Source organism: Buteo buteo, chromosome Z, assembly GCF_964188355.1.
Source record: "Buteo buteo chromosome Z, bButBut1.hap1.1, whole genome shotgun sequence".
Lineage (NCBI taxonomy): Eukaryota > Metazoa > Chordata > Aves > Accipitriformes > Accipitridae > Buteo > Buteo buteo.
The window spans coordinates 65574676-65601294 of record NC_134204.1 but is presented as its reverse complement, the minus strand read 5'-3'; the positions used below and the strand labels follow the sequence as shown (position 1 = coordinate 65601294).

Below are 26619 nucleotides of genomic sequence, written 5' to 3'. Positions count from 1 at the left end.
GTATGTACAGAACAATTTGTTCTTCTCTGGAGATGAGTACCCAGCTGAAACACTATTATTTTTATCCTTTGGCTTTCGGAGTTAATGTTTTATAAAACAATTGCACTAATCAACTGAAGCTTTTGCAGAATAAAGCGTATTTAATTACCAGCTCAGAAGTGGTGTTCCCAGATGTGCCAGAATATAAGACATTCAGATGAAAAGGTTTGTGTTTTACACAGCTGGCTAGCAAAGAAGGCAAAGCCCAGTCCACACAGGAGGGATGGCTGCTGTGCCACCCCTCGGCAAGCTTTAGCCTGACCAACAGCGACACCGGGAGGAACCCGACAATTAAAAAAAAAAGGCTCTGCTATGCCCTACTGTCCAAATTCCTGTCCCAAAATGCTGAAGCGTTTCCCTATTATCTGGAGGAAAGCAATGAGCTGAATGGAGAATCAATGCTAGTAATTTAGCAGAAAAGAGACCGTGAACAAGTATGTACCTTTGTACCAGGTATCCACAGGCAACCATGTTCAAAATGAAGGTTAGACAAGATGCTTTTCACTGCAAGAAGCACTTAAGTGGCAGCAGAATTTTGCAAACAACTGAATGCAATTAATCCATCAGTTTTCAAACACTAGGCATGCAGCAAATGACAGCACATTTTGCTGATCAAGGAATACACATTTCAGAACAGCAAACACAAGGCATTAAAAAAGTCCTTGCCAAGCCATTATTCTTAGTCAAGAATTTAATTCTATGTGACCAAGTCATTCTACCCATATATAAGCCTTGAAAATTTTTGTCCTCTTCCACATAGGAAAAGTACACACTTGTGCAATACATGCCCAACACACTGGTGCAGCACCAACGTGGCAAATAATTCAGAAGACAATCCAGGCAAAGATGTCTCCTGTAATTTACGCTTTATTTTTTTACACAGTTCCTGTTGAGATTAATGCAGACTTCAGTGGATTAGTACAGGCTAATGAGTCTTGAATGCAGCAGCTATACATATAATCGCACACAGAAACATAGACAGCTGCCACAAATTAAGAGTTCTGGCAGCTGTGTGGTTTTGAACACATCCAGCAACAACACATAGAATACCACAAGAAAAGAAGATGATACAATACAAATGGGCTGCTCTGTTAGTTCTGAAAGATAACAGTGAGCACTTTCCCAGTTGTTTTAAATTCAGCACTGCAGGGCAGCTATTTGCAAAAACCCAAGTTGAGACCTACTATCAGCAAATAGTATTCCTGGTTCTTGAAAACAGTTCCCGTACCAACTCTACTGTTAGAAACTGTGATAGGATGCAATAGAATAGAAGAGTAGCAGCCTGCAGCTCACAGCCTGCAGGTTTGATTTTTCGCCATTTATTAAAAAAAGCACTTCCTCTGTTTATCAGTCAAAATGACATTCGTATAATTTTAATTTTTTTCTTCAGTTAATAACATGGCAAGAAGAAAGGAAGTTACTTGCAAGACTGTTCCTGTCAAGGTCATTTCACAGTAAGCAATACTGTGCTAACAAATGAATTATTGATCACATGTCATTTAACTCTTGTTATTTGCTGGTGTTACACACTCAGTGGTAATTAAGTTTATGCAACAGTGGAAGCCGCTGATAGAATTTGTATTAAAACTGCAAGTTCCATTATGTTGCACATACCAGGAGCTCCAAGACACATTTTATGAATTCTTAAATTGCTTTCCTTGGGTGAGACAACCCAATGACAGCTAATACAGTTTACAATCTCCTAAGTGGACTTTCCAAATTAAAGCAGAAATTGACAAACAGGGTGCTTACAGTATGTTTAAACCTCTTTAGTTTAATACTTCATCATAATCACAACTGCTTATAGGCACCTAAATCCTTGCCAAAGCCTGCTACAATCTGCAGCTGTCTTTAAAAGGTATTTTCCCCAGAGCCACTTCACTGGAAGTCATTCAGCTAGTCAATTCAGGTAGAATTCTTCAATAACAGGTAACTAAATAAATAGAAGGGTGGAGAGAAGCACACTGCAAAAAGCATCTAAGGAATTCAAAGCTGTCTGGGAAGCAGATGAAACATTATGATTACCTGCTGTAATGCCATACTAGCAGTCCAGTGACAATGGAGATAACACAATCTTTGGAATAGTAATTCATATACTCAGCAAAAGACAGGACAAATTTGTAATCTACTTAAAGAGAACCCATTATTTGCCTACATAAAGTGGATCTAATGCACTTTGCACTTACTTGTAATACACACAGGTAGTTACGTATTTCAAGCCGAGTCCTCTGTAAGACTACTCAAAAGTTTGTGTTGAAGAAGGGATTGCTATATAGCAGAATGTCAAGTTAACCTTTAAAAAAATGTTTAGCGTATTTGCCATACAGTCACCCTCTCAATTACATTCCTACATTTCTTCCACTGACGCTCATTTTCAGATAATGATTTGAAGAGCAGTCAAACACCAGACTTACCATCCCATTTTTGTTCTGTTCTGTGGCCTGAGTTCACATACCTAAAGCCAGATGGCATAGTTAACCTCATTCCTGTAAATTAAACCACTGGACTTGTGAAACTGTTTTATCCAAAAAGAGTTAAAAGGCCTTTATTTTCTAGAACAAGAGATATAAGATTATCCAAAAACTATTCATAAGCAGCAGGAAGAGGAAAGAGAGTAGTTAATGAACTTATTTTTCATTGTTGAGAGTTTGATAGTAACATTCAGTGCCACAGAGCAATGCTAAAGAATACAGCTTCTATATCTTGTTCTATTTGCAGAATAATTAAATTTGGAAATTGGATTGTTTCTTTGTCCTCTATCTGCTAATGATTTATCTGTCTTATAGGTTTTCAGTTCTTTCTGTGTGCACATACACAACAGTCTTTCATGAGATCTGTTTCCTAGTTAAATGGCCAAGCACAAAGAACTACAGGAGAGTTCACCTGGCTGTAAGAGACTCGGCAGGAAAAAACTTCGGCAGGAAAAAACTTCGGCAGGAAAAAACTTCGGCAGGAAAAAACTTCGGCAGGAAAAAACTTCGGCAGGAAAAAACTTCGGCAGGAAAAAACTTCGGCAGGAAAAAACTTCGGCAGGAAAAAACTTCGGCAGGAAAAAACTTCGGCAGGAAAAAACTTCGGCAGGAAAAAACTTCGGCAGGAAAAAACTTCGGCAGGAAAAAACTTCGGCAGGAAAAAACTTCGGCAGACTACTGTTTGTTCTATAGAAACCGACACCCAAAATACTTTCTATAATACAGATGTAAAATTCAAAACACTATGTATTTTAAAACTAGATGTGAAGGTGAAAGAAGACCTGCTAGCATTATGGTATGTTGGACCTTTAACACAATTTGGATGACATCGCTATTGTAATATCTTAGCATCAAAATAAATCAAAAGCCAAATCACAGTGCTACAATCTGAGCCCAAAATTAACAGCTCTGCCATGTTCAGAGATAGTGGAAATTTGGTATAAGATTTGAGAAGAAAAGAGATCTCCTTCAAAAATGGTACTCTGTGGAAAGCTAAAAATCAGCCTAATAGCACTGTGCCTCTTCTCATCCTGGATTCTGAGCAAGGCTCCTAAATGAGCTGCTGATGGCTATAGTCTTCAGTGGCCAGGAGAAACCCCCACCTAAGGTAAACCAGACAAACGATTTGCCTTTTCCCAGCAAACTGCCTCTGGAAGAGTATTCCCTCCTGGCTGCATATCCAGTTCTTCAGCTGGTTTGGTTGTAGGATGTCACAAGGGCTGTGACAACCTGAATTGGCTGTGACTCCTTCTAGCATTAAGAGGAGCTTCCAAGAGACTGCAGTAGCCCTTGTTCTTCTTACCTCTTATCTCCCAACATACAGGGTGAAAGTCTCCTTCCTGAAGGAGAGGCAGGAAAACTAAAGCAGTCTTTTCAGCCCAGTGATACTTCTCCCAGCTAGCAGCTCAGTCTGTGAAAATAGACAGTCAGCTGAACATTCCTGCTCCAAAACAACAAACAAAAAACCCTAGAAGCCCAAGGTATCTCATAAAATGTACCTTTATTTATGCATTGAAAAATAGCCCTGTACTGGCCACCCCCCACAGCACCAGTTATCTGTAGGAAACTCAGCACATAGTTTGAAGCCTAGATATACTAGCTGGAAATATCAGTAAGTGGTGGGGAGGCAGGGAATACAGGCAGTGTTGATACTGAAACATAGTGATAAGGCACCAGATTATCCAGGCCACCTGAATCCAAATTTGTTAGTTTCAGTCACCCTGCCTCCTTCCCAAAGACCACATATTTCTCATTTGAAGACTAAAGTAGTAATTTCATACATTGAAAGTGAAGCAATTTTAGAGTAGCTGATTTTTTGACAGAATTGGTATCTTTGCTGCAGATAAGTTTTACATAATTAATTTTCTTCACCATGAAGCTTGGAAGGTGCTTGGTTCTGAAATGCTAGAATTCATGACATGGCTGTTCATAAGGCTGTTACTGAAACTTGATTCCTTGAGCCAAAGGTAAATCCTTGCTGTAGTTGATTGTACTGGAAGAGAAACAAGTATTTAGAGACCAGGCTTGATCACAGAGAAGATTATGCAGTCCACTTCCCATGTACAAGGCTTCTAGTTTCTGTGACATGTATACAAAAGACTTCTGTAAGCAGTTTGCCTATTTAAAGATAAGAACTGACTTTACTCCAATTTTCAGTATAGTAACTATACACAGGGAAAGACCACATGCCCCATTATCTCTTCCTTGAGAGATCAAAGAGAAAGTGAAGTATCATTCTCTATTTAATCTTGTACTAGGAGAATATCCATACAGAAAAATCAAGGTGGGAGTTCTCACTTTCATAAGCCTTTGCATGGAAACCAAATCTAGCACTGGTAATGGCTAGGGAGGCCAGCAGAGAGTGGGAATGGTCAACCACTATAGGCTGTTAGGAGATTTATGGATAGATACCCAATACAGAGTGAAATAACCCACCACTGGCAATAGGGGCCCCCTCACCGTGGTTGCCACTTCATGTATTTCCTGACAAGTTTCAGTAATTTACTTTTTAGCAGAGTTTAAAATCAGGCAAGACGGGGAAAAAACCAGCTTTTTTTTTTTTTGTCCCTTTTGAGGAACAGTGAGTAAAGAAAGGTCTTTATCTAGACCCTTCAAATCATTTTCTACCAGAAACAAAGATGTAAATTCTTGCACGAAGAAAAGGCAATTACACTCATATATGGTTATCTCACATTTAGTGAAGATAACCTCCTGTAGTCAAGGATTTATACGGTTTGAACTTTTGCAAGTTTATCTGCAATTTACATTTATTTAAAATGTAATAAGTCTGTCTTACCAAGTAGACCGTCTCATATAAAGTTTCCACGAATCACTTCCAGATTCTCTCCCTCCACCAGTGTGCTTTTCACCACCTGTAGGAAAAAGGTTATAAACGAAAACTTGAAATTTTTTTGGAACATGGGAATCTTGACTAACTCCAGGAGGTGAGACATTTTATAAAAATTCATGGGAAAAAAATATTCCTTTGGCATTGTTCTGTATCTGAAATAAGTTACCAGAACACCACCACATACAATGCACACAGCTAGCTCTCTCCTCATGCTTAATCCAAAAAATATCTGCCCGGAGTTTAAAGCCTCATCATGGTGGTACGAGAGGATGTTGTTTTAAAGATATTTTAACATGAGACAAGAGTACAAGAATGTGCTGGTTCTTGTGCTGTTTAAATGGTAAGGTGAATATTTCTTCTTGCCTCCCCCCTGCTTCCTTCAGTGTATACAAAAAAGAGAAATAAAGGCAAAAATGTATTGAAAGACTGTCTCACAAAAATACTTTATGCTGTAATTTTTATATACACATGCAAACACACAGCACAAAAATGCTCAATGTTTTAATTAAAACTGGTTTAAACAGTTTTCTACTCAGCCACATCTCTAAACGCATTCAGAACATACTTCTGAGTTACATTCCCTTGGTGGGGGCAGGGGAAATGATACATGGAATATTTAAAAAACAAATACAGATATTTTTAGAAGCTGAAATCCAACTACCTCTTATCAATTTGTTTTCTGCTAAAGCAGTATAATTAAAAATTAACTTCAATGATTTCTTCAGATTTAGTCATTTAAATGGACTCATTAAAACCTTGAAAAACAAGATGAGGAGACCTAAATTATACTAATTTTACAATGGCAATGCTTTATTCTCTTCCAGAGTCATTAGAACACCCCCCTCCCCAGCTTTAAAAAAGTGAATCCTGAGGAATAATACCAAGCCTCTAGACCTGATGCTAGAAGATTTCATCATTTAAAGGATAAAGAAAAAAGCATAAGTAACATACCAAAAGCACCTCCAATCTCAGCCCCACTGGTTGGGATGTTGACATTCACAATGCCACAGTCAGATCCCTTTGGCCTACAACCAAAGATAAGACACAGTTACTTCTCAGGATCAGGAAAGGCTCCTTCCCTAAAATAGAGCTATAAAATACTCAGCTAGCATTGTGCACGGTTTACAAAATACATGAAAGACTGATTTTATGCTTCAAGAAGGTAGAAAAAGAATTTAAATTATACCCAAGCCAGCGGAAAATCCTTCCCAAATCCTTAGTAAAGATACTGCTGGAAAGACCTTGCTTTACTTCATTATTCCAGGCAAAAACCTCCTCTTCCTCCTAAAAGGAGCATGTATCAATGGTTAAACCATGACCATTCAAAGCAAAGCAGTAACATACAGCACATCAGGGATAGAATACCTCCACCACTGCACAAAACACACAAGCTGGTTTTGAGCAGGTTGACATGAACAATGAAAATCTATTCCTGTACAAACTCTCACCTTAACTCCAGTGCTCTTCACAGAAAAAGCGTAAATGTAGCTATACAGTGACGTAATACAGTGGGTATCCCACAGTGCAGAACAACTATTACCACTTCTTGAAGTGCTGGGACAATTACATTAACATGACACACATCTGAAATCTCTCTCCTGACTCTTCTGTTAGCATCCTTGACACCTGACTAATTCCCCATTTTTATTTTACCTTAAATTTCAGCACATACAGTATGGGAGCAAATGTCTCAGTGTGGACAATGGGTGCATTATGAGGAAGGCCAGTCACAATGGTTGGTTCAACATAGTTTCCAGGGCGATTTATGACCTTCAAAACACATAAAAGAAGAAACAACTGAGTAAGTTCAAACCAGCATCCTTCTTAGTACTAGGGTAGGAAAGGAATCTTTCATGATCTAATTACTATAGTTGTGCCTAGCAATCAGAAATAGAAGGTTAGGTCATCTGAGTAGGTAACTTAAATTTTACTCGTTTAAGTATTTAAAATACAGAAGCATAACTTAAGTCTACTAAGGAGGTAATCAAATCTCAAAGTCTAGCAGGTGACAAAAAATACTTCCTTATTCCTACTTGTAAGCTGATTAGAACTTCAAAGGTATTAGGAAGAAAGTAGGTGCCAGTGAAAGACAAGAATTCCCAGAATGTTAAAGCCATGAGAATTAAACATCCCATATGATGAAGATCTATAAGTGGCTCTCTTGATTCTTCAGTATTTCCTGAATTGATACTATGAATCCAGGGACAGAACAGCAATTTTTCTTTGTTACATTTGATATTCACCACCTACATTGCTGTTTGTATTTTCACTATCACCTGTGACTAGGGAGTAGGGCAAGGAACAGCTAAAAGCTCTTAGCCATTTCTTGGAGGAGAAGGTAGCTTCCAAGTAGACCCATCTTTACCCTAAAGACAGGACTGCTATTCAAACATTCTCAGACCGACTACCTTAATATCCTATAGTGGCTGATAGGACAAACTGAGGTACTATCTTGGCCTAAGCCACCATGTTACTGAATTCTTTTTCCTAGAGCACTAGATGTAGCAGGGAGAATAAAAGTAAGTCACCTTTCCACCATAGACCACAGAGCCACCCTGTTGTTTTGCTTGTTCTACTGCATCAAGGAACATTTTCACTGCTTCTTTGGTATGAAGAGGCCCATACAGAGTGTCAGCTAAAAACAAAAGATCCAAAGACATACTTTCAGCAAAACTATATATTTTTGCAAATATTCTTATCATGACATTTTGGGAGAAACTATTTAATCTGCCCGAGATGAGCAGTATTAGCTGGATTCTTCAACTTCCTTTCAGAGTTTGTATTCTAAACAAAACCAGTTATCCCCACTCTCTGGTAAACTGCTAAAATTAGATAGCTTTGATCCATAATCTCTTCAGTATTTAACAGAAAGAAACAAATGGAATCTTGTCTCCTAAACTCATGAGTTGAAAATAGCTACTTACGATCCCACGGATCACCAATGCGGACCTGGGCATATGCCTGAGCAAGCTTTGCCACCACCTCATCATGGATGCTTTCATGGAGGAACTAAACAAAATGTGGTAAGAAGGTTGTAAGACAGCTCAGCCTATGTAACTATTCCTGAAGTACTGCTGCACTTGAAGAGGACTGAATGAAGCGTGGAGATAGTGTTGCTCATATTCAGCAAATCCCAAAGTTAAAAATAAACACATGAGCAAGGCCTCGAAACAGCACCAACACCATGAAATGAAGATTTAAAATCTTCATCATCAAGACTTAAAAGCAGCAATTAAACAAAAACCTGTTTTAATTTCACCCCATCTCAGATCAATGGTATCAATGTGTTCTGTAAACTCATCAGTTAAGTGTTTTAGGACAAATACTCAAGTGATTTTTATTGCTGTAATGTGAGGAATCACTGCTCTTCCCATACACCCAAAGTTAACCCACACTAATTTTGATGAATATTTACCTAATCAACCCAACTCTGAAAAGACTATACAGATGCAGACTGACATTTTAACACCTTTAAACTTATTGAAAATGATTGGTTAAAAATTAATAATAAAGTAAGCAACACATAGACCCCTTGCTTTGCTGAAATCTAAACCCCACATCAAAATTCGTAGCAGGCAAAAGCAAAGCAGCTCTGGCAACGAAAAGAGAGATACGGCAAGTATGCTAAGTTTTATTTTCCTCAGTTTTAGCACCTGGGACACTTAGAAACACATACGAAGAAACTCTTTAGAGCTAGAATTATAGTGGAATGAAACTACCATGTTATTTTTGCATCAAACTGATTTTTGACAAAGTAAAAATGTGTTTCAAAGATTATTTGTTGCTCTCCATAATGTTAGGAATTGCTAGGCATTTCCTGAGCTAATCTGAAATTAAATTTAAATTCAGAACTACTCAAACCAGACAATACATGTTTACTCACCAGCCTTCTAGCAGTTGTGCACCTCTGACCCGCTGTTCCCACAGCAGCAAATAGAGCAGACGGGATGACTAGGTTCAGATCTGCATCTTCAAACACTTAACAAAAATTAAAACATCAGCATGTTACTAAAGTAAACAGGCACTTCACAAGACTTAGGACACTAAACTATATAATAAACTGACAAGAAGCATTGGGAAAAGTCACACTAGCATAGCACACTAACATCTACAGAAACACTTCAAAACTCCTATTACTTTCACACCTGGAATTAGACACACACAATGGGACATAAATGTAGGTCTGAACTACTGAAGAGAGCCTTTTGCAATAAAGCTTGCAAAGAACTTCAGCTTCATTTTAATGCAAGAAACTACAAGCAATTTCTTGCTGTTTCTTCACCTTGTCCTTCTCTCACTGAGAACTCTAGCAGCATAAAGAAACAATGGTAAAGTGTATCCAAATGGCATATAAAAAAAGTAGCTAAAACACACAGGTACACAATAAAGTAAAATACAAGTGAGCTGAACAAATTCATCTGGCTTAGATGACATCGGGATGTTTAAAGCAAAACTAGTATGTACAAGTGTCAAAGGATCCCCAAAATATCAGTCAGCTTAGCCAGTCCCACAGAATTCTCTACATATCCAAAATTATTATTACATTTGGAACAAAGTCCAACCAAACAACATTTATGCCATCATTCAAAGCCAATTCCAGAAAAAACAGGACTTTAATATGAAAAAGGAAACAATTTTCAAAGTATAAAGCAAATTTATGCTACTGGCTGCAAAGCACAACAGGAAAAAAAAAGAAAAACCTACTCAAATATGATTTTCAAGAGCATAATATTCTAGATAGGCAATTACACTTGTTCAGAATATGAGGAAGATGAAACACAAGGCTACAACAGGACAGCAATTTAGGTATTTATCTAGCTTGTATGTTCTTCCTGCCACAATGCTCAGCTTCACAGTATTAAAGCTATGTTTATCTGTGAACCAGATCATACCCTAAGCTACTTAAACCTGTAAATGTGCTACTGACAAACGTCTGCATGCTTTCCTTTCGTCTTAAGACTATATATATGTACTTATATTCTAAAATGCTAAAAATGTGTTCACGAGATTAGAACTATTCTAAAATCAAATTTATTTAGCCTTGTCCACATCCCATTACTGAAGCTTCCTACTTCTCTCATTCCCTTCTTCACTTCAAACGTGAATAGATGTAAGAGCTTGAACTTTCATTTTTTATCTTAAAACACTACCCCTCCATAATACTGAAGATGGAAAAAACCCCAACATCCTACTATGTACTTTTTAAACCCCCGGGGGGGGGGGGGCACTGGAAGGGACAATTTGCTACAAACATTTGTATACTAACTTCCAAATATCATCTATGGTACTTGTCGTGGTTTAACCCCAGCCAGCAACTAAACACCATGCAGCTGCTCACTCACCTCCCGCCCCCGCCCCGCAGTGGGATGGGAGAACGAATCGGGAAAAGTAGTAAAACTTGTGGGTTGAGATAAGAACGGTTTAACAGAACAGAAAAGAAAGTAATAATGATAACACTAATAAAATGACAATAGTAATAATAAAAGGATTGGAATATACACATGATGCACGATGCAATTGCTCACCACCCTGCTGATCGATGCCCAATTAGTCCCTGAGCAGCAATCCCCCCACCCCCACTCCCCCCAGTTTATATACTAGATGTGACGTCACATTGTATGGAATACCCCATTGGGTCAACTGTCCTAGCTGTGTCCCCTCCCAACTTCCTGTGCCCCTCCAGACTTCTTGCTGGCTGGCCATCAGAAGCTGAAAAATCCTTGACTTAATATAAAGATTACTTAGCAAAAACTGAAAACATCAGTGTGTTATCAACATTCTTCTCATACCTAACTCAAAACATAGCACTATACCAGCTACTAGGAAGACAATTCTATCCCAGCTGAAACCAGGACAGACTGAATATCTACAGAGCATATTACCAATAATGGCATTGTTTCCTCCCAGTTCCAGCAAACTCCGACCTAATAAAAAAAACACACAATACAAGTTATGTCACACACACCTGTATTCAATGCACCTCACGCAGTGAGGCCGCCTCTAACTAGGGTCAAGTTTCATTAAATGTACTTTTCTGGACAGACAAGAAGTTTTAGGCATCACAGTCAACTTATCACTCTAGCCAAAGCAGAAAATTACACCAAATGCTACATCCATCACATACTGTGAAGATAGATACCTGGAAAGCAGTTAGGGCAGAAAGAAGCTTAAAAAGTAGGCAAAAGCAGCACTAGAAAGGAAAAGATGAAAACAGAAGAAGTTGCAGCATAAATAGTATGACACAAAGAAGAGGAGGAGGTGCTACAGAGATCAAAATCCACACATAAAATTAAACTGGGCTTATTTATTTCTCTGGCAACTGTTTTATCTCAAATCTAAGAGAAAGAATCACCATCTACTTCTGGGTAAACGTTTGCAATCTGTTCTGATTTTTTTTTAAACTCCTATGAACTTCAAATGTATAAAATGAGAAAAAATGAGAAAATCCTGTTCACAAGGTTTAAAACTAAAAAGTTAGAATCTAGCAGCTGTGCATGGACTCACGTCTATATGCTTCTAAATATTTGCAACAAAAACAGCACCTCAAAAATCACAACTTTTCACCTGTATTTATAAGGAGTAAAAGGTGAGGGGGCACTTCTCCATGAACACATTGCCAAAAGACTAGAGGTCATGGCTCTTCATCTTGACAATCTCCATACAATTACATTCACGGTCACACACACTCTGCCGCACACACCCCGAATTAACTGTAGTACCACGGATTTGTGGGTACCCTGGAAAAAATGCTGAGTTGTGACAGGAGCAGTATCTGGCTCCGTGCAGTTTCAACATCCTATTTCCACCAAGTCACGGGGGAAAAAAAAAAAAAAGGTAACACAAGAGGTAAGTAAAAACAAGTTGTCATTTTAAAATCCTGTGGGGCTCGCCTGCCTTTTCCAACCATGGAAAGAAGTGGAGGAGGTCCCACACACTCACCAAATCTCTCCTGAACCATAAGCGCTACTTGCTTGCCCACTTTTGTGCTGCCAGTGAAGGACAACAGGTCCATTCTCTCATCTCTTGCCATTGCTGTCCTGCACAACAGGAGACATACCACCACATTCAATGAAAGAGCAGACAGCTGGAAAAGCTGCTTGCACCTTCCACATAAACCAACTTGAACCAGGGACATTTTTTAAAGTCAGAGCCACTTCTTTGAAACCACCAGCTAAGTGACCCAGCAAACGGCAGGAAAGCTTCTTCTTAGTCAGAAAAGAGGAACAAGGCTGTTTCACTCCCCCTTTTCAGATTGTAAGAGCATCACCTGTCCTAATTTTGAAATTCAATCTAAAGTACATAGCGAGATCAGTTCCAATCATTATGTTCCCTAAGAAAATATGCATACCTATGACTTTTATTAATGCTTACCATCTGTTTTGTCTTCCCTTGAAATGCTCCAAAGATACACCTGAATATACATTTCTACTGGGTATTTCCATATTGTAATAATCAAGTAAAACAATTTGATTTGCATAGCTTCTAAGCACAGGTATGCATCTATGAGCAAGTACAGTGTCCTATGTGAGCATGGAAAATGGGGAAGTATTCTCCTCCACAAGTGGTCCAAAAGGCCAATGGGCTAGAAATTGAAAACTCTTTAAGAATATGACGAGTGGAATTTAATATTAGCTGTATTCTTTGGGTGTAAACATATGCAGAAGTAGAATATATTAGTCATGTCTCTTCATTAAATATCTGATAAGCTATTTGTTAGCAGCTGATCTCACAAGAGCAAGAAGTACGTATTATGTTTACAGCTGGGCCAGAGTTTCAGACCAGTTGATAAAAATGAAGGCAACAGGTACATGTATGTACTGGGAACTCCTGATGATCAGAATAACTTTACAAGAACTACCTCAAAGAATATTCTTTACCCTCTATACATCTTCGCAAGAAATGTTACCTACCCAATGTCTGCTCCACCACAAACCAGAGAACAGATTGCTCCAGGCACTTTGTTATCCTCCAAGACTTTGGCAATTATCCTAGAATCAAAGATGTAAAAATTTCAGAGATTTCTGACAGGTGTATATAATAGGGAATGAACCATTAAAACTGACTGACCACGTACAGGAAGAAGCTAGATTTTTAAAGAGCAGCAGTCTTGCAGTTAATTGACATGTAGTTTGTACAATACATAACACACCTCTCTTATCAAGGACTTTGCTGTTACAATCATAGCTCACACAGAAGTAAGACTAAAATACGTTTATCATGTGTCCACACAGCTGGCGCAAGCATCAGATCAGTGTGTAAAAACCTTGGCCATATAGTCTTCCCCCATTAGAAAGAGAAATTTACGTAACTTCATGGAGCTACATAAAATACTCATAAGTAGTTTGGGGCCATTGTTCTCAGAAGTTAATATTAAAGCTACAAGACTTACTAATTAGTTATTTTAAAGAGGCCTACTTATACTTAGCATTTAAAAAGAAATGTTATTTGTAGCACACTATAGATAAATATCTAAAATGCTAATACAGTAAGCAAAGTACAAATCTACAGTAAGTATCACTCTGAGAGTTATTCTTTGGAGTTCTCCTTTTTATCATGAATGAGTTTTGAACCCTGGAAACATATGCTGAGGTGTTACTAGGTTTGGGTAGCAAAGATTGTGTAAAGGCATCTTCAAGATATAGGTCTACACAGCCAGCTAGAAGGATTTGCCAAGAAACTGGGTGCTGATATTAGGCTGAGACTCCCAAAAAAAGGGATGATTCTGAAACATGAGTGCGTGATTGAGGGAAGCTGAATTTTGTGAGCAATTCGTCTTCGACAAGGAAGAAAATCACATTGCTAGCCCTATTTCAGCAGAACCACAGCCCTGGTCCCAGAAAAAAAATGGCCAACAGTACAGGTAACATCCTGCATATACTGTTACTTCTTGGGTAACAAGGGGAAACCAGTTCTTCTGACCACTAAGCACTCCCTCAAACAGAAAAGCAGTTGTTTAAAAAGCAAAACAGAAAGCAAAGAAACCAGAACTCACTTTGTAACAGCAACGCTAGTGAGGGATGTTGTAGGAGCACCCTTCCTAAAAATAATAATAAAAGACATTATTTCCTTTTCAATTCTTTGAGAATAAGAAATAATTCAAATATGCAATTTTTATAGTATCTGAAATACAGCACACTTTGGTCAGGCTGGTTTTCAGGTGCATGTTAAGACAGGGACTCAAGCGTTTCTTTCCACAGCAGAACATTCTGAGCTTCTACTGAAATCCACATGAACAAGAGCTATGCCAGACATTAGAGTGAACCAGGTAGATGAAAGTGAAGCAGGAGCTGGGAGAGGAAATAAAGCTACTTATTTAGATACTTAATTTTAGCTGTACCAATTCTGAAAATATCAACTGTTCACTACCACTGCTGCAAGTCCTCAACCTGGCTTCTTTAATAACAAGCCATTTGGCTAAGTCCTGGACAGGTCTGATTCTCCATATCTCACAAAAGAGGTTACCATAGAATTAAACAAAGTTCCTTGACTATAAGTGAACCTAAAAATAAATAGAAACTAAGCCTACACGAGATAGAATCAAATATACAGAAACACCAAACATTTGGTAACAATTTCATGCCTGAGATAATAGCTCTCAAATTTTAAAATACTGTTAGCATGTTGGAGAGCTGTACCTTACCAGAGGCAAGCATTTCCACAGATCATTGCAATTGCGCTGTTCCACCCATAAACCGCTACGGGGAAGTTAAAGGCTGTGATGACTCCTACTAACCCAACAGGATTCCACTGCTCTATAAGGGCATGGCCGGGTCCTGAAAGCAAAGACACAACGTAATGCAATTTGCATCCATTTAGTGGTTTTTTAGAAAGGAAACCATGTAAGCAAGGGGCCTAGCATCACTCCTCTGTCCATCAGAGCACTAGCTTGTGGAGAGCTGTATTATATGGGCTCTGCACCTTACTAGAACACTAGATTATGGAAAAACCTAATAACATGACAACATGAAGTTTTACTATTTTAACTGTTCATTTAACAGAATGGTGTGCTTAACAACTGACAAGAAGATCTCTCATTTCTAAGTATACTCCTGAACTTCTTACGTACTTTTCTCTAGCACCTTCATTAACAAAGAAAAAAAGAAGATGCCAGAAGCTTTCCCCTTGTCCCACGGAGCCAATGCCAGGTGGCTCCAAGATAGATCCGCCGCTGGCCAAGGCCAAGCCCAGTGGTAGTGCCTCTGGGATAACAGATTTAAGAAGGAAAAAAGTTGTAGCAGGCACAGAAACAACAGCCAGAGAGAGGAGTGAGAACATGTAAAAGAAAGAACCCTGCAGACCCCCAGGTCAGTGAAGAAGGAGGGGGAGGAGGTGCACCAGGCACCAGAGCAGAGATTCCCCTGCAGCCTGTGGTGAAGACCATGGTGAGGCAGGCTGTCCCCCTGCAGCCCATGGAGCTCCATGGTGGAGCAGATATCCACCTGCAGCCCAGGGAGGACCCCACGCTGGAGCAGGTGGGCACCCAAAAGGAGGCTGTGACCCTGTAGGAAGCCCGCACTGGAGCAGGCTCCTGGCAGGACCTGTGGCCCCGTGGAGCAAGGACCCCAGGCTGGAGCAGGTTTTCTGGCAGGACTTGTGACCCCGTGGAAGGGACCCACACTGGAGCAGTCCGTGGGAAGGACCCACATTGGAGAAGTTCGTGGAGGGCTGTCTCCCATGGGAGGGACCCCACGCTGGAGCAGGGGAAGAGTGCAATGAGTGCTGCCCCTGAAGAGGATGAATTGGCAGAGACAACATGTGATGAACTGATCATAAGCCCCATCCCTGTCCCCCTGTGCCACTGGTGGGGGTAGGTAGAGAATCCGGGAGTGAAGCTGTGCCCGGGAAGAAGGGAGGGGTGGAGGGAAGGTGTTTTGAGATTTGGTTTTATTTCTCATTACCCTACTCTGGTTGATTGGCAATAAATCAAGTTAATTTTCCCCAAGTCGAGTCTGTTTTACCTGTGACGGTAATTGGTTGATCTCCCTGTCTCCCTGAAATCTCCCTGTCCTTATCTCGACCCAAGAGCCCTTTGTTATATTTTCTCCCCCTGTTCAGCTGAGGAGGGGGAGTTATAGAGGGGCTTTGGTGGGAACCTGGCATCCAGCCAGAGTCAACCCACCACAGCTTCAAAGACTGGAGAGAAAATCTCTTGCCTCTCTTGCTATATGCCACAGGCTAGATACTTCATTAGGTAGTGCTACTGGCTACCAGCAGATCTATTCCTAGACAACATGCTCCCTAAGTAACTCACAGTACAAACATTTTGCTGCACTACATCCCACTATATTTAAGATACATCTCCATCTCTTCATTTGTACAAATAAACACCTAAAAACCACATAACCACAAAATGAAAAAAAACACCCAACAAAATATATACTCACATACTTACTTTCTGAAGGCAAAATAGGTCCACCAATCATTCGGGACAAACCAACAGCATAGTCGCAGACATCAACATACTCCTGCACTTCCCCAACACCCTCAACAAAAATCTTTCCCATTTCCAAAGAGACCTGACAAAATCAAGAGCAAGACAAAATTATTTTTTAAAAAATTCCCTTGCATTCCCAATACATTTTGTCTCCCACTAATGTCAGGTGTATCTGTATACCAAGTAAGATTTAATACATATTCTTTTCCTTAGAAGAGATTCACCTCTTCCTTCACAATTAAAGAAAGAACAAAATAGACAACTAGGCAGGAGTCACATTCCCATACAATAGGAGGAAATTAGAAGAGGAAATTATTGAACAGAGGAAATTAGAAATAACCTACTGAAAGGAGATCCAACAGTAATGAGGTTCATAGGTTTAGATCAATGAAACCCTGAATTTCCATGAGGATGTTTGCATACATTGTGGACCAGGTATGGAATAATTTGAAAAAAGGGATTACTCTGCTCCAGCAAAAGAAAATGGTCATTTACATTTTTCGTAAGCAAACTACTCATTTTACAACACCTTAAAGTGAGTTTGAGAGATTCTATTTTCAGACACTCCTGAAAATGTCTACACATGTTTAGTATTTTAGTTACCTGGCATGTTTAGGATCAATTTTTTTTCTTTTTTTAGCTGAAGTCAATCCTAAACTATGTCCTTCTCTTAAAAGCATGTTAGATGTACACAGCAGACATATACATTATCAATGAGAATAAGCTGGTATTTGAAGACATTTTCCTCCAAAGTAAGAAAATTCACTAACTTAGGAACTGAGAAGTCCCCCATTTATCCCCACTTAATTTTACAGTCATGCTCTGATACCTAGGTGCAACTTTCATGCAGATACCACCTACCACTTTAGACTGATGATTGTACTTTCAAGAAGCTGTTAAGTGAGGAATCAGGTTCAAAGGATTGCAGCAAGATTTTACTCCCCATGCAAAGGTTAAAATAAAGGTGACTAAATGTATTTCTGTAATGCCTGTGGTCATCTCAAGACAGAAGGAATAGCCACTATCTGTGACCAGAAATGGAGTGGAATCATAAGAAACACAGCAGTGAGTCCATAAGTGCAGTAGAGATACATCTGGATACTTGACAAGGCCATTGTGAGGCAAGGTTGGAAATTTCCAACAGAATATGAAAAAGTGAGTTGCCATACTGTTCCCTTTTATGTATCCTGAAGCCAGGAAAAGTCCTAAAACCTGGATACCTACCGCAGAGCTTTCACCCTGAAGTTCACCCCCTATCCTGGAAGCTGAACAGATGACTTATGTTTGGGAAAACTAGAAAAATGCTCTGGCAATAAGCAACAAGTTTTGTCCAAGGAACATACACCAAACTTCTGTCTATCCACACTGACCAGGGAAGCTGTATCATTTTTTAATAGGAAAGCACATTAGCACTCTAATTCCACCACAGAAACTCTGCTGAGGAAACAACATCAAGGGAAATAGCAGAACAAAGTTTTGTAGGTTAACAATATGGGCTTGACTACACATGGTGTTATTCACTGAGAGCTATTTCTGAATAGTAGCACATATAGGCAAGCCCTGTAAAAGGAAAGTGGCAAGTTCCCTACTTGTCTCCTTTTCTTCCCCAGCAACTAGCAAGTGTTTTAAAGGAGCAGTCCTTCAACCTTTATGTCCTGCACAGCACTGCAAGAAGATCTCATTAAGACCATCTCACCTTCTGAAGCCTTATACCTCCACATGTCAGTTTGCAAAATCCCGCAGATCACCAGAAAGAGCTCAAGGTTAAAAGCTCTGTATTAGAGGAAGGTCTTTTTCAGGACACTTTTAGCATCAGACAGTGCCCTATCTGACAGGCAAGTGGGAAAACCCCAGGGCGACAGTTGTAACACTCCTCCCGGCTAGAGTACAGGCTCAGAATGAATTACACTTTCTTTTCCTATTATATATTAACTTTTCGGTGTAGGATGCCAGAATGCAATCTTACTTTTTTTTTTTTTTTTACTTTTTTTTTAATTAAAATTTCTTTAGGCAAGCTAACAGAACAGCAGCTTTTTAACAATTATTAAGGTTAGTATTGCAGAGTGCTACATTAAAAACTGAGAAAAACAGTTTTGACACCTCACCCCCAAACCCGCCACAAACTTAAGCTGCTTCTTAAAACACCTTACCAAGCTTCCTAGAACCTTGATTTTTTGTCTCAGGGCATCACCAATCTGTCGCACTATTTCTCCACGCTTAGGTGCAGGGATCTAGTCAAAACAAAAGAAAACAGAAAAATCTATTTGAGATTGAACATCGGTGACTTCTGCAGCGTATACACTGCTAGTTTTCTACCCCCGCAGTAAGAAATCACTGATTGCTGTACTTTTCCCCCTCTCTTCCCAAGATATCATTACTCATTCATTTTTATCATGCGCACTGCTTTACAAGAAACTGTTTCCTGCCTTACAGAGACTGGTAACAACTGTGCACATTTATGTCTGTTCAAAACTTCAGTTCCACTGAATATTGCCAGAAGCATTCAGATTATTAGCTTTGCTACTTCAGTTCAGCTACATCACCCACAATGCCCCCAAACAATCAGCTTCACCTCAAAAAACAAGCATTTTTTTAAAAATAAAAGCACACTTACTGGTTTCTGAGCTTTTGAAGTGTACTTAACATCACATTTTCATATGTTTTTTTTCAGCATGACAATGGCTGCTGACATTTGATAGTAAATGCTGAGACACACAGAAGCCTCAATCATGGAAAAATTAAAACCATATACCAAATATTAATGGACTTTTTTTAATGTGGTATTAGTATGTGTCCTGGTTTCAGCTGGGATAGAGTTAATTGTCCTCCTAGTAGCTGGTAGAGTGCTATGGTTTTGAGTTAGGTGTGAGAAGAATGTTGATAACACACTGATGTTTTCAGTTGTTGCTAAGTAATCTTTATATTAAGTCAAGGATTTTTCAGCTTCTTATGCGCAGCCAGCAAGAAGGCTGGAGAGGCATAAGAAGTTAGGAGGCAGCACAGTCAGGGCAGCTGACCCAAAATGGCCATGTCTAGTTTATAAACTGGGGGGAGTGGGGGTGGTGGAATCACCACTCAGGAACTAATTGGGCATGGGTCCACGAGTGGTGAGCAACTGCATCGTGCATCATGTGTATATTCTAATCCTTTTATTACTACTATTGTCATTTTATTAGTATTATCATTATTAGTTTCTTCTTTTCTGTTCTACTAAACTGTTCTTATCTCAACCCATGAGTTTTACTTCTCTTCCCAATTTTCTTCCCCATCCTACTGGGGCGGGAGGAGGGGGGGGAGGCAGGAAAGTGAGTGAGCAGCTGCATGATGCTTAGTTGCTGGCTAGGGTTAAACCATGACAGTATGGTAGATAATAATCAATAGCCAGGATCAACTATAAACCATAAGCATGGAACAGGATATACAGGATTAGAAACTGCTGATGAACTGCAGTTCTCTGGAAAGAGAGGAGTGAGGGATACATAAGCCATGCGAGCATATCTGTTTACAGGCAAAGTCTTTCAGATAAGCTCATTACAAACAACAAAATTCACAAACTAACAACAAACAGCTTTGAGACAAGGCTTTACAGCATTTGATTTGCTGATTCTTCATTATCTGCTAGATTGCTTTCAGATGATTTCCAAGCACATTAGCAGCTGGCATACACTCACCAACATTATATTCACAAATTGTAACAAAAGAACACATACTAACATATCTTGAGAAAGCTGAGGAAGCTGTTGTGTTTGTCCTAAACTTTGTTCTCTTTGGGCAAGGCAAACTACTCTGCTGGATAAAATACAGAATGCCCAATACCTTACAAAACACAGGTTTCAGTTTGTATACTGTACCTTTTATAGCAGGTAGCTATAAAAACCGAGCCTGGCATGGCCAGCAAGAGAATGGATGCTGGATGGACATAGCTTGTACAGGTGTACTGAGAAATACAGCTTGCTAAGGAAAGACAGCTTAGCTATTGTCTGACACAGCAACATTTTGGAATAATGTAGCTGTTCTGTGAAACATCAGGACAGCTGGTGAACAAAAAAAACCACACTCAAAACCAGCTGTCTTCCCCACCCCATGAGAACAAGGTCATCACCACAAGTTAAATATCAAAATATTCTGCAGAGCTCTTGCAAGAGAAAGCATGCGGCAACAGGAAGTTAAATACACCCACAGGGATAATTTGCTTGCTACAAAATTTCTGAACTTCAGCAGACCTGTGGGCAATGACTTACAGGCACAAACCCGTGTAAATGTGCCAGACTTTTCAAAACAAACATTTCTCTCAAGTCAATGTCCTCACCTTTGTACCTCAATGGTAATGTGTGCAAGTTGCCTGCGTTTGTTTCTTGAGGTCCGCATTGCAGATTTTTGCTTTAATACAATTTATACGATATGAACATGTTTTTACATCTTCACCTGACAGGGCAATTTAATGGCCTTTACCTGCCACGCAATACATTATAAAAGAGAAGCCTCTGTTAACTTACATCAGCCCAGACCTTCCATGCCTCTTTAGCCTTCTTTACTGTTTCTTCATAATCCTCCAAACTAGCCTACACGAAGAAGCATATCAAAGAAAAAGTTAGGAAAACCAAAACCCCAAAACAAACACCACAGAAAAGCTTCTGCATCCAACTCAAGACACTTCTAGAGGATAGTATTGCACTACAGAATACCACTTTCACAGGAAGTTTATATCCTGCCATAGTTTGGTCCCAACATGGCATGTTGAGTTACCTGAAGTTACTGTAGAGGAATACCATATGAGCTGCGTAAATTAAAAAAAAAAAAAAAAAGGTGAGCAGAAATTTTCCTTCAGATGACAAAAGCTATTCCATAAAGAATAGCTGGAAGGTAGGCATTCATCGCATATTCATGTACCTTCTTTTATCTTAGTTACTACTACTACTGCCATTATTAAACAAAGGCTGTGAGGACTGCCCTACTCCACCAGCCTCACTAGGCATCAAGGGCTAATCGAATCCTAATAAACAAAAGGAGAAGGTTAGTACCGCAGCACTATTCTCACACTAAAAGCTTCCATAAGTTTACCACATGAATTCCACGTTGCTCTCCTTCGTACCTCCCCCAGCCACTCAGCTCAGCTGAATAGCCACAATCCACCCCTACTCTGCAGCTCCCTCTAGAAACAAACAGAAAAGGGCAGGAGAGGCCCTTGCTATTCCCAACAACGCTTGCAAGAAGAGGGGGGGGAATAAAAAAAAAAAAGGTTAAAAAAAAAAAAAAAGGGTGAACAGCCTGTTTTTCTTCCCAGAAAAGCCACGCGGTTACTTCCAGCAGACGGCCCGAGCTGTGATGAGCTTCACCGACTGCCTCTGGATTCGACATCCCCATGGCCCCTGCCACCCTCACCCACCCCGGGCAGGCTCCTGCCCTTCGCGAACCTGGTCCAGAGGAGGAGCACCTCCCAAACCAACGCCCAAACGCCCCTCACTCCGGCCACGCGGAGCGGAGGGCTCCTTCCTTCCCAGCAGCCGGCGGGTCCCTGCCCCCCACCCCGAGCTCCCCAGGCCGGGCCGGGCCGGGCCAAGGCGTGCTTACCTGCCGGACGCTGGCTATGGGCTCGTTCGTGGCAGGGCAGTACGTCGTCACCACCTAGAGCGGAGGCCGGAGGGGGGGGAGGCGGGGAAGGATGAACAGCGAGGCCGCGCTCGCCCCTTTACCCAACGGAGGGGGCGCAACGCCCAAGCCCCCGCCGAGGCCCGGCCGCGCCGCCACCCCAGGGCCCGGTTCGCACCACAGGCCGCGCCGCCACCCCAGGGCCCCGTTCGCACCACAGGCCGCGCCGCCACCCCAGGGCCCCGTTCGCACCACAGGCCGCGCCGCCACCCCAGGGCCCGGTTCGCACCACAGGCCGCGCCGCCACCCCAGGGCCCCGTTCGCACCACAGGCCGCGCCGCCACCCCAGGGCCCCGTTCGCACCACAGGCCGCGCCGCCACCCCAGGGCCCGGTTCGCACCACAGGCCGCGCCGCCACCCCAGGGCCCGGTTCGCACCACAGGCCGCGCCGCCACCCCAGGGCCCGGTTCGCACCACAGGCCGCGCCGCCACCCCAGGGCCCGGTTCGCACCACAGGCCCGGCCGCCACCCCAGGGCCCGGTTCCCGCCACAGGCCGCGCCGCCGCCCGCACCTGGCCGCCGCCGCCCCAGAGCCCGTTGTACACGCCGGAGTTCTCCTCCTGCAGGCCCAGCTCCCGCAGCCAGGCGTAGCGCGGCTGGCTGACCAGCAGCGTAGACATGGCGGCTGCCGAGGCCACGGCCGGCCGCAGCGCACCGACAGCGCGGCGTAACCCCAGCATCGCCGGCAGCCGCCCGGAGTGAGGCGGGGCGAGGGGCAGCGGCCCGCCCCCCTATCGCCGGCGCCGATTGGTGAGGACGCGGCGGCGCTCCTCCCCCCCGGGCCCGCCCCCGCCTGGCTGCCTCCTGCCAGCGCTCCCGCTTCGTGCTCCCGGCCCCCGCCTGCCTGCTGCTTGTCCGCAGGGTGCCTGCCGGCCTCCTGCAAGGGCCCTGCCAGCCTGCCTGCCCCCTGCCAGCCTGCCTGCCCCTTGGTGTGGCATCGCCAGGGCCAAGCAGAGAGGAAAGACCACCTTCCTCGACCTGTTGGCAAAACGCCTCCTAATGCAGGCCAGGACTGCCTTCGTGTTCCTTGTGGCAAGGCCCATCGTTGGCTCACGGTCAGCTTGGTGCCTGCCAGGACCTCCGGGGCTTTTTCTGCCAAGCTGCTTTCCAGCCAGGCAGCGCGCCGCACGTGCTGGTGCCTGGCGGTGTCCCTCTGAGGGCAGGACTTTGCGCTGCCCCTTGTTGAGCTTGTCGGGGCTCCTGCCTTGGCAGGGGACGACCCTAGGCTGATGCAGAGAGCAGCACCGAGTCGTGAGGCTGCGCGGGAGGAGGGATTTGGGTGCCGCTGTAGCGAGGCTGCAGCCGGCAGTGCAGGCTGGTGGGAGAGCAGAGCCCCGGGACGTGGGGGCAGAGGGTGCGGTGAGGAGGAGGACGAGCCCGGGGTGATGAGCGGTGGGGCACGGGCTGGTCCTGGAGAGCCCCCGGCTGGAAACATCTGCCCCGGGAGCAGTCTAGACCTGCTGAAGGCTGACTTCAGGCAGACCGAAGGCACTTTATTTTCTTTCACAGGTGGAGACTGCTGAGAGCCTTCTGGTGGACTTGCGGGCCGGCACGTACCCCCACTGCTGGCCCGGCACTGGTGTTGGCAGCTCCCGGGCACTAGGTCTAGTTTTGCCGGCGGGGTGGCCTCTTGGGGGGCTGGGAAGAGTCCCGGGAGCTGCCGGCCCTCCTCTTCGGGGGTCGCCGTGGCCCCCCAGGTGAGCGGTCCCCGTCGCGGCTGGGACTGGAGGGACCCGCCACAGCCTCCCCCGGATCCTGGCACGGCTCCTCCTGCTCCCCGTGGGTGGGAACGGGGGCATCGGGGGGGCTGCTGGGACCCCCACGAAGAGCAGCGGTGGACGTGCTGGGGCGCTCCTCTTCGCCGGCTCCAGGTGGGCTGCCGGCGGGGGCTGGGCCAGGGGCAGGAGACCCCCTTTGGGAGGCAGCAGGACGACGGGCAGCCGCGGGGCTGCCCTCCCGCTCCTCGGCAGCGCGGCCAGCCTCGAGGCCCAGCAGGCGGTGGGCCTCCCTGCCGCAGCGCTGCACGGCGACATCCATAAGCTGTTGAACGAATGTCGCCGCGCGATGCTGGAGGCTGGCCTGCAGCAGCCGGACCAGGACCTCTTCGTCCAGACCAAAGAAGCCCAGCACAGACAGGATGAGGTCCTCCAACACGACGGCCGTCGAGGGCTCCTCCGCAAAGATCCGCCCCAGCTGCTGTCGCAGCCAGGGCAGAAAGCGTCGGAGCAGAGCTGGGTGGTCGTCGAAAAGGGACGCCCAGGTTTCGGGCTGGAGGCCACCCACTGGAGCCCTGGGCACTGACTCCGCCGCCAGTGCCCGGGGTGGTACAGGGCGAGGGGGGCTGCGGGGAGCCGGGTGCCCGGGTGCTCCTCCTGCCTGGCGGGTGCCGGACGACACTGGCGCCAGCCCAGATGGTGTGATGACGACCTCTTGGAAGTCGTCATCTGCCCGCACCGAGTGCACGAGGGATTGCACTCTCCTCTTGCAGAGGGGGCACTCGGGCTTGCTCTCAGCCCACCGCAGGATGCACTGGTAACAAAACTGGTGGAGGCATGGCATCACGTAGGCAGCGTCGTCCCAGCTGCCCAGGCAGATGGGACAGCGGGTGTCCGGCTCCGTGGCCATGCTCCCCACCTGCTGCGGTGGGCTGGGGGGAGCTGGGGATGACGAACTGCTCCCTCCGTTTGGCGCTGCAGCAGCCGGTGTCACGCTAGAAAAGGAAGAGAGGGCAGGGTCACTAGCTGGCCCGGGGAGGGGTGGAAGAAATGCCCCGGTCCCTTAAGAAGAAAACGCTCCCGGCTCCTCAGGCTGAGGTGTCCCCAGCCAGCTCACCTCTGCTGCTGCGAGCGTGCCTCCTGGGTGCCCCGGCTGCCTGGAGCTGGCAGGGCCAGGGCCGGGGAAAATCCTCCAGTGGCTCTGGGGTCAGGCACAGGGAGCTGCCAGGAACAACTCCCCAGTCAGGACACCAGCACCGAGACCTCGCTCAACACTCCAGCCTCACGAACTGCTCGGCTGGAGTGTGGGCACAAGCCAGCTGGGTGGTCGGCTGGTCACATTCCATCGCTAGGTGACATCACAGCCCGTCCCTCGGTGTCGTCGGAACCCGCTGTCCCATCGGGTCCATCGCCTGGGGACATCACCGTGGGCCATCCTCGCCCCAGCAGCGCTGTGGCCCCAGCACAGGCGTCCGGGGTTGCCGCAGCACCGCTGCCCGCTCCGTCCTCCCAACTCTTGCCTTGTGCTCGGCATCGGTGTTTCACACCAGTCACGGAGGCCTCGGCCGTGTCTTCCCGCGGCCCCCTCAGGTCACTCTGTCCAGGGCAGAGGTCTCCAGGCGCATGCGGCAAGAGGGTTCACCGGATGACACCTCGTGCCTCCCCGGGAGGCTGCAGGACAAAGTTCCCACAGGCTCTGCCCACACCCCAGCACTGCTGGCCAGCCCCCCGCGCTCCCCTGCTTCCTCCCACGGGGGGTCACAGACAGCACTTGGCTCGCCCTCGGGGGACTTCTCCTGTCTTTCTCCCCTAGCCTCGAAGGCACAAGAGTGATCTGCCTCTGCTTAGCACCCATCCGGCCTCATCCGGGCACTACGTCCTCTTTGGGGTCCTGGGCAGGAGGGAGGCTGACAAAGCAGAGGGGCTCAGGGCAGGCAAGGAGGGTCTGTGGGCCTGGGGCTGCTTCAGCGTGGAGCAGAGCAGGCGTCAGGGCTGCTGACAGCACACGCCAGTGCCCACGGGGAAGGCGTCAAGGGGATGGGGGCAGGCTCTTCCCAGCCCTGCCTGGTGGGAGGGTGAGAGACGGTGGCATCTCCTGGAACTCGAGGGGTTCGGGCTGGAGATACGGAATCAAAACCAAAATCCCCGTGAGGATCATGAAGCCCTGGAGCAGGTTGCTGTATTGGGTCCGGCTGAGATGGAGTTAATTCTCCCCATAGCAGCCCTCGTAGCACTGTGCTCTGGCATCAGTAGCCAGAAAGGTGTTGATAACACACCAGTGTTTCGGCTACTGCTGAGCAGTGCTGGCACAGCATCAAGGCTGTCTCTCCAACATTTTTGCCCCCCTCAGTGGCAGGCTGGGGCTGGGCAAGATCCTGGGAGGGGACATAGCCAGGACAGCTGACCTGAACTGACCAAACAGATATTCCATTCCATATGACGTCAGCTCAGATATAAAAG

General features: G+C 44.5%; 1 protein-coding gene across 2 annotated transcripts; it reads right to left on the bottom strand.

Annotated features, from left to right (window-relative positions):
• Positions 1 to 3994: 3994 nt before the first annotated feature.
• Positions 3995 to 23152, bottom strand: ALDH7A1 (aldehyde dehydrogenase 7 family member A1). 2 transcript variants are annotated; one of them, XM_075020910.1, is made up of 18 exons: positions 22957 to 23152; positions 22367 to 22420; positions 21292 to 21357; positions 18946 to 19026; positions 16754 to 16877; positions 15002 to 15134; positions 14354 to 14398; positions 13272 to 13349; positions 12301 to 12398; positions 11244 to 11285; positions 9245 to 9339; positions 8286 to 8370; positions 7890 to 7996; positions 7015 to 7131; positions 6548 to 6645; positions 6313 to 6386; positions 5308 to 5383; positions 3995 to 4503 (listed from the first exon to the last, which is right to left on the bottom strand). In XM_075020910.1, the coding sequence occupies exons 1-18, from the start codon at positions 23122 to 23124 to the stop codon at positions 4449 to 4451; spliced, it is 1596 nt and encodes a 531-aa protein (XP_074877011.1). In that variant the 5' UTR covers positions 23125 to 23152; the 3' UTR covers positions 3995 to 4448. The 2 variants fall into 2 exon arrangements, with proteins under 2 accessions (XP_074877011.1, XP_074877012.1); XM_075020911.1 differs by lacking the exon at positions 11244 to 11285.
• Positions 23153 to 26619: the final 3467 nt, after the last annotated feature.

Bases quoted from the DNA above. Each gene is read 5' to 3' on its own strand.
- ALDH7A1 (XM_075020910.1), bottom strand. From the start codon at position 23,124: ATGCTGGGGTTACGCCGCGCTGTCGGTGCGCTGCGGCCGGCCGTGGCC. The intron at 14,399-15,001 runs GTAAGGTACAGC...TATTATTTTTAG, and splicing joins TGTGGAAATGCTTGCCTCTG to GAAGGGTGCTCCTACAACAT. The intron at 5,384-6,312 runs GTATGTTACTTA...TTTTTCCTACAG, and splicing joins TGAGATTGGAGGTGCTTTTG to GTGGTGAAAAGCACACTGGT.